The sequence below is a fragment of the Myxine glutinosa genome, chromosome 9, assembly GCF_964187855.1.
Source record: "Myxine glutinosa chromosome 9, kmMyxGlut1.1, whole genome shotgun sequence".
Lineage (NCBI taxonomy): Eukaryota > Metazoa > Chordata > Myxini > Myxiniformes > Myxinidae > Myxine > Myxine glutinosa.
The window spans coordinates 113,755,218-113,769,856 of NC_136269.1; the positions used below are offsets into that span (position 1 = coordinate 113,755,218).

Here is a 14,639-nt window from a genome sequence, read left to right on the forward strand (position 1 = left end):
TTGGTGACGATTTTCGTTGAAGATAACCAGGGCCCAGGGAACGAAGTTGGTCTTAAAGTATTTTAATTACAAATTAGAGGTGCATAAGATTGTGAATCAAACAAAGATGGGTGAAACAAACTCCTATTGAACTTTTTCTCAATTTTTTATGCATACTTCCGCATCCGCAAGATGGCGGCCTCCATTGAGCGATTTGGTTTTTGAAATATTTTTTCAAATGCTCGAATCTCATTGGTTCCGGTGTTTGGTGACGATTTTCGTTGATAACCAGGGCCCACGCGGGCCCGGGGAACGAGGTTGGTCTTAAAGTATTTTAATTACAAATTAGAGGTGCATAAGATTGTGAATCAAAAAAAGACGTGTGAAACAAACTCCTCTTGAACTTTTTCGCAATTTTTATGCATACTTCCGCATCCGCAAGATGGCGGCCTCCATTGAGTGATTTGGTGCGTCAAAGCTCGGAATTCTCAAAGGATCCAACAAAATCTGTTTTCTCAACATAATACGTATGCGTTCATTCACAACACCGGCTTCACCGGCTATTACATAATTGAAGCATATCATCAAAATCTGGATTCGGATTTGAGGAATGGATGCTGCAGACTAATGTCCAAATCTAGAGTGAAATCTGACAAAATTGACCATATCTTAAGATTTTATAACTAAGCGAATGCGAAATGCGAATATTTTATACATTTATTTAAGCGAGGCTGGGATTCTCGTTGTGGTGTTAGTTTTTTATTTATTTAACTTTGTCAGGTAAAACGCATCTCACTATACGAGATCGGTGCCGGAGATAGATATATACAACAACAACAACAACAACATGCATTTTAAGGCCATTTTCCCTGCTAGAGCGGGAGTTAGCCTTGCGGGCCCCATGACAATCTTCTCCATTTTGCCCTATTTTCTGCATCTCCCCTTGTTAACCTGCTTGCCCGCATTTCTTCTTCCAGCACCTTAAGCCAAGTCTTTCTCGGTCTTCCCCTTCCTCTACTTCCTTCTACATTCATTTCCATCACTCTTCTCAACCAGTCACTTTCATCCTTCAACACATGATCAAGCCATCTCAACCTGTTCCTCTTCACAGCATCAATCACAGGCTCTATTCCCATCATCTTTCGCAATTCATCATTTGTCTTCCTCTCTCTCAACGATACTCCACACATCCACCGAACCATTCGCATTTCCACCCTTTCCAGCCTTCGTTGCTGCTCTACGTTCATGACCCATGTCTCGCTCCCATAAATCATAACACTTCTCACACATGCAGCATACACCTTTCCCTTCAGCTTCAACGACACTCCCCTCCTCATCAGCACGCCACTCAGTTCCCGAAACTTCTTCCATGCACATCTCTCTTGCAACCGTTGCCGAGTCTGATCAACCTTCTCCATTCAGCATGTCTCTGAGGTAGCAAAATGTTTTCACACCTTCCAGCTTTATGCCGTCTCCAAGATCCAACTCAACATTTCCACCATCTGCAGCTCCCTCTGTGCACACCTTACACTTGAATGTAGCTGCCACACTGGTTAATGACCCTCTCAAGCCACTACATTTTTGATGAACCCACTCAGCACACATTGTACATTGAATGGAATTCACTCTGACACCCTTCCTGCACACAGCACACGGCCACTTCCCAGTTCTTTCCACCTCACCACATGCTTTACCACTTGCCATCACCTTCGTTTTTCGGATATTCACCTTCAGACCTTTTGTCTCCATACATTCCTCGTAGATATATGCATCTCGATTTTTGAGATTGGTGCCGGTGATGTACATACGCATCTCGCGATACTGTATACGAGATCGGTGCCAGTGTGTGTGTGTTATGCTTCTGATCAGAGCCCTTTATACACAGTTTGGCCAATTTGGTTTCAGTTTTTAGCGATCACGTGACAACAGGCGCCATGTTAAAGCCCTAAAGTGACTAAACGATGAATGAAACTCGGGAACATAAAAATAAACCCCTCTCTAAAAGCAGAAAGTTGCATGCACGCATAGACTTAATATGTAACTATGCATGCACGCTTGAACGCACGCGCGCGTGCACTTGAAGTAGGGCTCCAACATGGCGCCTATTCCCGAGTTGGCCAAACTCTGTGTATAAAGGGCTCTGCTTCTGATAAGTGAATTCTTGCAGAATTTTTTTTTCTGGAAGGTTCACTTAGTTGTGCCTGGATAGGTTTGAGGGTAGTAGACGGGTCAATATACAACCAGAACAGCCGTACCCCAAAAAAATTGCAAATTTTAGTTTTATTGCATTTCCTTATATTTTAAGACTTACTTAGGAACATATCAAAAGTTGGACAGAAATGGACCATGGGAAAGTAAAAATTTTTGACATGATAAAAATGTCACAAAACCATGCACGATTCACTACGTCGAAAACGTCTTTGGTTTTTTATTTTTGTTTCTTTTTGTTTATATAAATTAATTTGTTCCATATTAACGTACGTGCGTTAGATATAAACGTAAAAACGTATAATATAAAATGTGCGTTAGAGGATGACAACCCTGAGGTTCATCAGAAGTTCCAATCTGGTTATCATGTAATCCGGCGCAGTGACCAATACTGGGCTGGCCTAGGCTCTGATCTTGTGATAGAACAGACATTAATGCGCTCACTGAAAAGCCAAGGGGGGCTGACTCGAGGAAGTGGGATGTCAGAGCACCAGAGAGCAGTTTGGACTCTGTCTTCAACCATATCGTCCTCCTACAACCTTGCTATGCAAGAACTGACCTCGAGTAGCTACTCAACAAGTGAACAACATAAGGAGTTGACAACATCCAGGGTGAGTCGAGATGAAGCTGATCGTGGCAAAGTTGCCGAAAAACTGGACAGCTTCACACCATTTTCTGATGACAAGTCATTGCGCAATATCATCACAGGGGTTACTGCAAATGAGGATGTCAATGTTCATGACCTATTCAAAGTAGGTAGTGACATTGTCAAGAAGTTGGATGATCACCCAGCTTACTCCTATTCACACAAAAGGAGTTCTAAAGCCAAGACACTTGCATTCAGCAGGGCAGTCAAAGTTGCTGAGGACCGCACAATAGATCCAGCGTTACTAATCGAGAGGTTCTTAGTGGTGTCACAGACGGGAGATCTCCAGATAGGTGAAGTGATGAAATATGAACTCTGCCCATACCCAATGTCTCTTTTTGAGGCAAAAAACATCCTGCGCCAGCCAGATAAACCACAGTTGGCGGAGGCAATAAGGAATTATGCTACAACCAAATCTGACAATGCTGTCAACCAGACAGTTCCAGGAACAGATCACTATGTTCTTGACGGGGGATCACTTATTCACCGCTTAAAGTGGACAGAGGGATTCACCTACAGTTCCATTGCAGATGAATATGCCTCATTTACAGTACGACACTATGGCAAAGCTACTGTTGTGTTTGATGGTTATGAGGCTGGGCCAAGCACAAAGGACTGTTCTCATCAACGTCGGAATAGAAACAAGAATGCCACCAAGGTTAACATTATGGAGTCAACAAAATTTGTTGGGAAAAAGGAGGACTTTCTGTCGAATGAGTCAAACAAGCAGGCAATGATACTGTTGATTATAGAGGTGTTGCACAAGGAAGGCTGTGAGGTGATCCAAGCAGAGGGAGATGCTGATGTTGAGATTGCAAAAGCGGCCGTCGCAAATGCGGCTTCCAGATCTACAACCCTCATTGGAGAAGATACAGATCTCCTTCTCCTCCTGCTCTTCTATATGGTGGAGACAAACTGCATTGAACTCTATTTCCGTTCTGACAAGGCAAAACCAAATGTCTACAATATCAAAGTCCTTCAGCAGATACTTGGAAATGCAGCCTGCAGAGATATATTGTTCCTTCATGCATTAACTGGCTGTGACGCAACGTCTCGTGTCTTTGGGATTGGAAAGAAGTCAGGGTTTCAAAGAATCATCAAGAAAGAAAAGGAACTGATAGACAGCTCAAAGGTGTTCTGTAAACCACAGCAGAGTCAGGATGTTATTGAAACTGCAGGCTGCAGAGCAATGGTGGCATTGTTTAAAGCAAATCAGAACGACTCATTGGCATCGATCAGATACAACATTCTCTGCAAAAAGGTTGCAAGGGCTAAGGCATTTGTCACTCCTGAAAGACTGCCACCCACATCCGCTGCCTGCAAGTTTCATTCTCTGCGGACCTATTACCAGGTAATGGAATGGATGGGCCTTTGTTGTGGAATGGAGCCAACGGAGTGGGGATGGAAGGTAGAAGGAGGAAAACTTGTTCCAGTGATGACAGACAAAAGCCCTGCTCCAGACATACTACTTCAGATGATTCACTGCAACTGTTCAGGGGGGTGCAAAACACTAAGGTGTTCATGTAGGAAGCATGGATTAGAGTGCACCAGTGCATGTGGACATTGCCAGGACAGCAACTGTGACAATATGAGTGTTGAACCAGACATAGAGGAGGAGGAGGAGGACGATGAAACTGGAATCTAAGACTAGAAGGCATATGGTACTTCCACATGTGTCAAAATTGTCCAATTTTTTATATGTTGCTTTCCATGTCATAGACTGGCAGAAACAATCAAAGAACATATATTTGTGCAAATATTTACTTTAAATTGCGAATGGTCTCAGGATTAGCACTGCATAAACTACCAGCAACGATCATAATACAAATATTGGTGCAAAATTAACTTTAAATTGTTAGTGGTCTGATGATTATCAGTCAATTTTTTTACGTTTTATCTGCCGGCAGCCATCTTGTTTTCTGACGTCACTGAGGGACTTTCCCATGCGTCAAAATTGTCCAACTTTTAATATGTTGTCTTCCACTTCATAAACTACTAGAAATAAGCATAAAACAAAAATTTGCAATTTTTTTGGGGTCAGGCAGTATATTGACCCGTCTATAGAGTAGTGGCGGCTGAAACCCGAATCCTATCCAGGTGTTACTATGTTTGTATGTGTTACTGTGTGTGTGTTGCTATGTTTGTATGTGTTACTGTGTGTGTGTTAATATGTTTGTATGTGTTACTGTGTGTGTGTTACTGTGTGTGTGTGTATGTGTGTGTGTGTGTTATGGGGTGCGTGACTGCATGTGTTGCTGTGTGTGTGTGTGTGTGTGTGTGTGTGTGTTACTGAAACTGAACGAAACTGAATGAAACTGTCAGCTGAAGGAGCAAAAGAATGCCATGGTCTGGCATGAATGGTTTATTAAATTGCAGAAGCATAGCCTGGTACTTTGTAAGCAGTTTGTGAGTGTAACTTCCATGGGATAGTGTGTCACTCTACTGCATCAGAGACCACTGTACCTGTGATCGTAAAAAGCTTTTTTTACTTTTCGAATTATGACGTCATCATTCACATATGTTATTCCACATGGAGAGTTCTTTGCAATGAGACCTGTCTCAATTGCCGACCAATCACAGCTCATCGGGGCATGGCCTCACGGATCTTTCGTTCTGTTCGATTCACCACATCGGGATCATCAGCACTCGTGCTTCATGCATGGTTTCCGGTCGTTTTATGGACAATTTTGACTCGTCTATGGTGTGGTGCGAAAAGGGACATAGGAATAAAGTACAGAAGTAACGACATACAGGGGATAAATTACCCATAATCCCTAAACTAATTAACATGACCCCACCCCTCATGATGGGAACGAAGATACACCTTACACGACAGTCTGGTCTAATACAAAGTCCCTACTTATTACATTGGGTGGTTCTTCTTCTTCTTCATGACAATTGGAGCACACTAATCTATACATTATACCTGGTTCTAAGGTATCCCAACCACCACAAACATAACAATACGATGCTGCTGCCTGTCTTGAAGAAAATATCCAAGCAGGACCGCAATGAAAGCTGGAATGCTGAGGGGTGGGCGGAAACGTCCTTCCATGCAGAAGGTGCTCTGTATCTGAAGAAAGGGGGATGGGTGATGAAGGAGACCGATTCATGGCTACATCACAAATAGATACAAATGATAATGGACAGAAGGACGAAGAGGTACAGAGGAGAGGAGGCAGAAGAGGATGGTGAGGATGATGAGGAACAACGCAATTTGGAAGAGGAGCTGGCTCATAAGATAGAGGAGGTGCGATTAATACCAATTGAAGAAAGACCATTACTAATTTGACAACATAATAATAAACGAATAAAAGCATTAATCAGCAAAACAAATCTTTAAAAAAAAAATACCAAAATCAGCCCCACGGAGAGAAATAAACATAGTGAATTTTGCAGCAGCACTATTCATTCAGGAAAAAGTAACAGCAAAACACCCCAAGAACAGAACAGGTTCCACAAATAAAAACCAAACACCACCATGGAAGCAACGACTCGAGAGATGGAGGGAGATGCTCAGAAAGGAGACAGGACAATTACATTAATTAAAAAGAGGAAATGTAACCCCAAAACTAAATAGGAGAATCCAGAAAATAAAATATGAATATAAAATTGAAGCCAAAGATCTCGACATAATGGTTGCTGAAAACAAAATGAAAATCAAAATGATAGTAAGGGAAATAAGCAAAACTAAGGCAAGGATAACACGAGGAGAAAACAAGGCCAGATGTTTGAAAACAACCCAAAAATATTCTACTGTGAAATAGGGAAATGGAAACAGAATGTCATCCCCCTGAAAAAGAAGAACTGGAATGATTTTGGAAAGGAATTTATGAAGATCGAAAATAACACAATAAGGAGGTGGAATGGATCTGAAACCTGGAAGAGAAGAAGCAAAATCTCAAGGAAATGCTCCCAGCAATAATAGATGCCTAAAAGATAAAAACTTGCAAAGACTGCAAACTTCAAAAGCCCTGGCCCAGATGGGGTCCCAAACTTCTGGTTAAAGCAATTGGATGCTCTCCGCATTCACTACTCAAGTAATCAAGAACTCATCCAAGGTGATCAGGAAATGGATGAATGGCTCATAGAAGGTAACACCTTCCTCGTCCCAAAATCTGAAGAGACCCAACTACCCCACACATACCGGCCAATATCCTGTCTATCAACAACATACAAACTTTTAACAGGAATCATCACAGAAACAATGTACCACCACCTAACACAAGGAGGCCTAGAGGCAGAACAGAAGGGATGCAAAAGAGGATGTTGCAGAACAATAGACCACCTATTTATTACTAAACAAGGCCATACTAGAAAATTGCAATACGAGAAGAACCAAATTGTCCACAGCATGAACAGACTATGAAAATGCTTTTGACAGTGTCCCACACTCTTGGATGAATTTAGTGAAACGGTTCTCTGACGACATCCAAATGGACTTTGGCCAAGATAAGTGTGCCAAGTGGACATTCGTGCAAGGTAGACCAACTAAAACGGACAACATAAAAATCAACCTAAATACAACAGCATAGGAGCTAGACAACAAAGCATCTTACAAATACCCTTGGATTTAGTTGTTGCAGTCCTGGCGACTACCTTTCCCTTTCCAGAGATGGATAACAAGGCCCCTCTTCCATTCATTTGGGTGATGCTTTTGTTCCAAACAGAGCAAAGAACAGCATGCAAAAACACAAATGCAGCATTTCCACCAGCCTTGGAAAGTTCAGCATGGATGTCACAGATCCCTGGAGCTTTTCCCTTTTCAACTGGTTTACTGCAGCCTGTTTCCACAAAGGAAAGTGGTTCACTATTCATTGGAGGGTCAGCAATAGGGAAAGTAACACTCCTGACATCCAACTCGACAGCTGGTGGGTCAGCCTGGTAAAGCCACTCAAAGTAACCGGCTAAAAGTGTGTCTTCACTTCAGACTCCTCTGACAAGAGCTCACCACCCTCTGCTCTAACTGCAGTACACTGAGAGACAGGCTTGGAGGAACACGATGCACTGATTCCACTGTAAGCATGATGTGAATCACTTGGTCACACACAGGTGATGCTCTCCCTTTTCACAGATTCCTCGCATATAAACTTCCTTGTCTGCCCTCTGTGAATGTACAGTTTTACATCTCAGCACCCTGAACAGCTCAGCTCTTCCATCAAGCATGGCCCTGCAACACTGGCCATTGGTATCCAGTGTCACTTGGGAAACAAAGTTTTTCTTCGCCTGACGGTGGGTCACAAAACACCCACCGGCAACATTAAGGATGGTAGTCTTGAAGGCACTCCACAACTCTTCAGGATCCCATGAATCCTTCAGCTTGACAACATCCAGCCTCGGCTGGAATGTTACCATTCTGTTGGATTTGAGTTGCAGCTTCAAAGTTTCTATAACAAGCCCGTAATCAGTGTTGTCACATCACCAGCGATTAAGACCACTGGATGAAGGATAGCCAAAACAGTTTTACTCCCGAGGCCCGAAAAATGGCGGGATTTTTGTCGCTCATGGGATGAAGGAATGCAGAGCATTAACCTGAACGGAACACACGGGATTATTCCAAAACCACAAACACAACAGTAAATTCAACAATAATGATTTAATAAGAACAAATCAAATACGAAATAAAGTTACGGTAAAAACGAATTGAAACTCCTACTTTGAGGATCCTCCACTCAGACACAGAAACGGACAAAAAGGGGAAAATAAAATGAAATAAATGGCCTTTCCGTGCACTTAGCCCATCCTGAGTTATTTTGCAAAGGTGATGGCGATGGTCCAGTCTGATGTGTCCCGTGTTGGAACGCCCCAAAATGGCGCCAGCACCGCGCGTCAAAGACGCTCAGGTGTGAGGCAAGCAGTCAAGACAGCCCTCTTTCGCCCCCACCGTCAAGTGCAACGTGGACCCCAGCTCCTTGGTGAGCCCAAATGTTGCCCACCTCTGTCAAGAGGCTGCCGACGCAGCAAGAGCTCCACGCTCCTTCATAAGCGCACCAATGCAAAATGATTGCGCCCTTCCTCCTTCATGCCAAAACCAGCAGAGAGAGAGACGCACTCTTCTTCATCCTCAAGAGCAGATCGGGTCTGTAATGAAATGATGTAATGTCTCGAGAGGATGTCATGTCTCGCTCGGTGTGGAGAGCTGAGCAAACATGAAGGGATGACATTGAAGGGGTGATATAAACGATGGGGCCGCTTCGGGGGATGTAGTTGGACAGTATCATGTAACTCTTGTGGCGCTGTTGCTGCCCTGTATCAGGTATGTGCTCCGCTGCTTGCGCAAGTTTAAGTTGAGACACGTATTGGTCGTTATCTTTATTTGAGCTAATGATGTTCTTTCTTTACATTGCAGGATTACTCCAGATCTAGTTCAATAAAGCCTTATATTCTGGAAGAGGTTTGAGTTTGATTCTACAACTGGGTTGTTAGCCTCCCAGTTCGCCTCACCCCCCAACCTCCGGGCTAATCATGTCCCTCAGGGGCGTGGCCTGTTTCCTATGGTCCTTTAGAAGCGGGGCTTAGTCCGTTCGGCTCTGATTGGGTCCTGTCAGCGGTTATAAATGTTGTTTAAAGGAGGTTGTCATGGCCGGCCTAGTCAGCAAAACGTAAAGGGAAAGTTACAGAGGGAAAAATCACGTACTGGGGAAAATTAGCCTTAATCCCTAACTAATTAGCACTGCTTCACACCTCATGTGAAGACACATCAACAATCTTAAGCTACAGTTTCCCTAGTTAAGTACATCAAGATTTCTCCTACGTGTCCACAGTCTACGCTATAATTATACAGTCCTACCTTCCCAACAATATCCTCTCACCTACCCCCATAAACGTAACAGTATTGAGGAACTGCGCATTCCAGTAGACCATGCAGTTCTGGAGCAACCTCCAGCAACCATCAAAGAGAGCATGATCAATCTCCTCTGTCACACCATCAGCATTGGAGTACTATGTCCAGCTATGCAGATGTTGGTGCTGAAACCATAACCGGCTATATCCTAAATCTACAACATCTCACAAAGATAAGGAACATGGTGCTATTCTTGTTCCTGGTCTTAGACCCATTAGAACCATCACACATGTCTCATAGCCATGTTATCAATACCAGTCGATGCATTGAAATCCTCGAATACAAGAAAAGTATCTCGCCTGGGGCACCGATCAACCATAGATTTGAGGGTGGCATAGAATGTCTCCTTCTCAGAGAGATCACTCGCTACAGTCAGAGCATATAGAGAGACCAGGGAAATGACACCCAGAGAGTGACAAATCTTCAGTCTCATAATACACTCGTAGAACAATGTTGCTTCAATTACCAGAAGAGTCAGCTTTTTGGACACAGCTACAGCACCTCCCTGTGAGTGGTATCCATCAGAGCGACCAGACCAGTAGTAGGTGTAGCCTACCACCGTGACCTCACCATTGTCCTGTTTCCGAACCTCAAAAAGTGCTGCAATACTGATGTACAGATGCTGGAGCTCAGATGACAGCAGAGAGATGATCATCCTCTCAGAGTTAGGACGTTCCATGCACCCACCTGAAGGGACCACCTCAGGTTAACATGGGCAGACCACCGGACGACACATCAGCACCACCCCCCAACACAACACCACCACCACCCGACTTATCTGGGGTTCTCCGTGGTTTCACCCTATAATCAAAGAATGAGAGTCCCAAAGGCTTTGCCCCAGTCCTGTCATCCGGTCTGCACATTAGGTACTCCCATGGAGCCGGTTCTTCTGGGTTCGATTAGTGTTAGTATATGTTGTGGAATGAAGTGTGTTACAATGGCTAGAGTGCAAATCCTGCCACTAATCTGCTATACATGCCTAATGCAACTGCAGGAGGATGTCCGCGAACAAAGTTGGGCATGCCAGATATGGATGGCTGTTGGCTCACCACGAGTTCTTCTGCCCTTTGACAGGTTTTGTTTTTAATCCTGCTGTGTGTCCATATCCATGCACCTTCCCATGTCCATATCCAACATGGTGGGGTAATCAGTTTAGTGGCCGACCACCCTATTATGGAACAACGAGTACAGGTTTACATGGTATCTGTAGCATGTCACAGATCTGACCTGACCTTAAATGCAAAGTGTATCAAAACAAGTGGGGGTTAGTGGCTATGGTATGGAGGTGATCAACACCTCAAGCGTGGAGTGTTCAAATGTCAAACTTGGGGAATTGGAAGTTTTACAGTTTGGATCCAACATTCATTAAAATGATCAAGAGGTTAGTACTGAGTAGGATCAAGATCTATTACTACATTTGCATTCACCAAAACGCAATTCAGAAATTCTAAAATAAACTATAAGCAGAAAAAGGATGCTTTATTCAAAGCCAACTTCAGCAATTTAACAGCAAAAACAAAAACATTGTTGCCACAGTCTCAGCACTCCTCCATTATACAGTTTTTTTCTCAACGAAAAACAAAAATATTTTCTCCTGTAGCCTATTTCAAATGAGAACATTGGCATGACCAGGAGGCAGGCATTCCAATCAGCAAATACTGTGAGCACCCAATTTCAAACTGTTAATTAAACCACAATTTTAGAGAACATTAAAAGATGACAAATTATAAAATTGGGCACAGATGTAATCCAGAAATTGAGTTAAATGTTTATCCCTTCAAAAACATTGTCCAATATATTACAGGCGGCCCCAGCTTGAATCGTGAGTTTTCATTTTCTTTCTCTTTCGGCATACCCTTTACGTGGCATTGCAATTTCTGTTTCTGCAAAGATCTAAAATGGGAAAGGATAATACAAGAAAAAAAAGATTTTCATTCAGGTGACTCATAAAAATGCTTAATATCACAGTATTATACAATTAAATCCAACTGGCAAATAAATCTCAGTTGTTTTGATGGATGACGTTCAAAAAGATGTTAAAATAAAACAGGCAATACCCCTGGCATTCACCTGGTAGAATAAACAGTACACTACACTGACTAAAGGTATTTTAAACCAATTTGAATGGTTTCTAGGAGATAGGGCAGCATGTAGAATCATATTAATGTAATCATAAGACCCCCCCCCCCCTCCCCACCCCCCCCCCCCCCCCCCATCCTGTATACCTCTTCAGACCCCGATTTTTCTAATGCCTTGAACAAGCATTGGTACATTACAGGTGATGAAGGTTGTGGTGAAGTTTCATTGAAATGTAGTTTCAGAGAAAAGACCAAATACCTATTTTGGGGGGCAACCCCCCAGTAGACCCCTCATGGCCCAATTTTTTTTAATGGTGTGAACAAACTTTGGTACAATACAGGTGATTAAGGTTGTGGTCAAGTTTCATCAGAATTGTGTGTGTATATTCTGAGAAAAAAAAGCAAATACCTTTTTGGGGGGGGGGGGGGGGGGGGGGCAAACCTGGACCCACTTTGACCCACCATAGACCGCTTTAAACTTCGAATTTCTTTGTGCCGTGAACAAACTTTGGTACATCACGGGTGATGAAGGTTGTGGTCAAGTTTCATCGAAATATTGTGTGTAGTTTCAGAGAAAAAAGCTAATTCATATTTTGGAGGTCAAACCTGGTGCACCTTGACCCCCGGTAGATCCCCTTAGACCCCGATCTTTTTAATGCAGTGAACAAACTTTAGTCACAACACAACAAATATAATTTGTGCCAAATTTGGTCACAATCCCATCAGCGGTTTCGGAGAAGAAGTTTCATTTGTTTACGGACTGACGGACTGACAACGTGCCATCGCATGAGCTCCCCTGAACTTCGTTCCAGGTGAGCTAAAATGCAATCAACCTCTTAATGAGAAAATACAAACAGCAAAATGTTTCCTTCAATGGAAAAGTTTCCTTAAAAAAGAACCACCATTATCATACTACACTATTAGTATGATAATGATGTTTCTGGCATCTCTATAAAAACAAAACAAAACATTACACCACTAGATAACCAAATAATTCAATAATGTTGTTGGTTGGTTTTGACCCCACCACCAAAATTAATTTAATAATACACCACTACACCTTTTAGTTACCAGTTTCTGACATGACCCCTGAGTCATTTCTCACCAATTATCACTTTCTAAAGCACTTTCACCAACAATTTCTGGTTTCATCGATGACCCTTATGTCATTTTTTTACAATTTATAAAGGATTAATGAAAACGTATATAAAAACAATCACTTCTTTGTAACACAATGTCCACTTTCACAATGTTAGTCTCCTCCATAACTCCAAAACAATGAAACCTAGCAGCCACAAACTTTGCATGCACACTTACCAAACCGCAGGAGAGCGCCTGAATGAAAACTGGGTGTTTGGGTGTATTTAAACACCCCTTTTGATGATCATTAACCACCTTATTTAATTAAAACAAAACAGCCTTTACGCTTGGTAAGTCCAGTATCCTCCGCAGGGGTCTTCAGCTTTTTCGGCCTGCTCAAAACGCCCTGCCTTGAAACAGTTTCTGCACGATTAAGTGCTCAACATTTATTTTGTCATTTTTCTCATTCATATCATCGAATGTCTGAACTTAATAACTCCGAATCTCTGCATACATCGCTTTTGTAGAAATCGCGTTTTATGACTTTGTGGATAATTTCCTTTGGTGAAAATGTAGTTTTTCTTCCCGATGGCCTCACACCCTTGTTTTAACTCCTTCCCCTCCTCACACCCTTGTTTTCATTTAAGGTAGTCGCTAAAGTATATCAAGACTCGGGGAAAACAAAACCCTCGGGAGGGGAGGAGGAGGGGAAGGGGAAGGAGGGGAGCAGGGGAGGGTATTTTCAAACATTAGTTGCACTTTTGCAGAGTGGTGAGGAGGAGCTGTGGCCCCACATTGGACTTCATGTATACTGTCTATTAAAGTCGCTAGATCTCTCCATCTGTCGAGAGGGGTCTCGCCCCTCTGGCTGTCACACTTTTTCACTGGGATGTCGTTATAGCATTATGTGTACTGCTCGGCTCGGCCTGAAAGGTGCATATCATCCCGATGGCCAGCACTCATCCCGTCCTGTGCTCATCTATTTCCTTTGTTTATGATGGGCACATGGGGGAATGAAATGTGCATCAACCGCGATGGTGGGGTGGGGGAGGGGGGGTTGAGTGACTGAGTGTTCTGTTTTATTATGGTGTTTGTCACCGAGGGCAGAATGTTTGCGAGCCGAGGCAGCACCTTTTGTATGTGCGCTTCACCATCTTGACAAAAGCTGTTCTGAATGGGATCTGAGTCGGAGTTCTGATCATTGTTCGAAATAAGCGGTAGCGCGGGTGACAAATGCCACCAAAAACTCTGCCGGACCACCAAAACCTGGTCCTGGGTGGCCCGTGTGGCCACTTGTGTCAAATTATTCGATATATCTTCTTCATCAATGTATTCGGTCATTACTTATTATGCAATGTCAATCAACTAAACTTGTCAAGGGGAGTATGGATCATACGGCAAAGGTTTGGGTGACTTCATGTGCTCTCCTCACTTGCTTGGAGTACCGAAAGTGGAGTGACACAAATTATCTTCATAAGCATGTACCATGTAGTGTCACTTCTGGTGGTGGTGGGTCTCCCATAGGTATTATGAATGTTGGAATGTTGGTTGGTATTATGTATGATGCTTCAGACCTCTCAATTGTATCATGAGTAAGAGGACTCCCTTGGTGTTATTTCCACACTTGCTTAGCCTATGTTGCTTTAGACTCGACAGCAAAAAATGCGGAGGAATTTCCATATTGCATTGAATTTTCCACCTTGAGAAGGTGTATAATATGTAACAGCTTGAGCGTCCTTCACCATTATCGTGGCATTTTTCTAAGGCCACTTCAAATGGCAAAAGTAATAACAAAAACAATGAT

At 42.9% G+C, this 14,639-nt stretch overlaps 2 protein-coding genes across 2 annotated transcripts in view; one reads left to right on the forward strand and one right to left on the reverse strand.

Annotated features, from left to right (window-relative positions):
- Positions 1-14,639, forward strand: part of LOC144893659 (uncharacterized) — a 1,045,304-nt gene that overhangs the window by 977,234 nt on the left and 53,431 nt on the right. The gene's annotated exons all lie outside the window — the stretch shown is intronic.
- The window catches only part of LOC137413846 (SRA stem-loop-interacting RNA-binding protein, mitochondrial), a 45,466-nt gene continuing 41,966 nt past the window's right edge, over positions 11,140-14,639 (reverse strand). Inside the window, exon 4 of the mRNA XM_068099274.2 lies at positions 11,140-11,570. Within this exon, the coding sequence (XP_067955375.1) occupies positions 11,508-11,570 (63 nt within the window). The 3' untranslated portion in view covers positions 11,140-11,507. The remainder of the gene's footprint in view (positions 11,571-14,639) is intronic.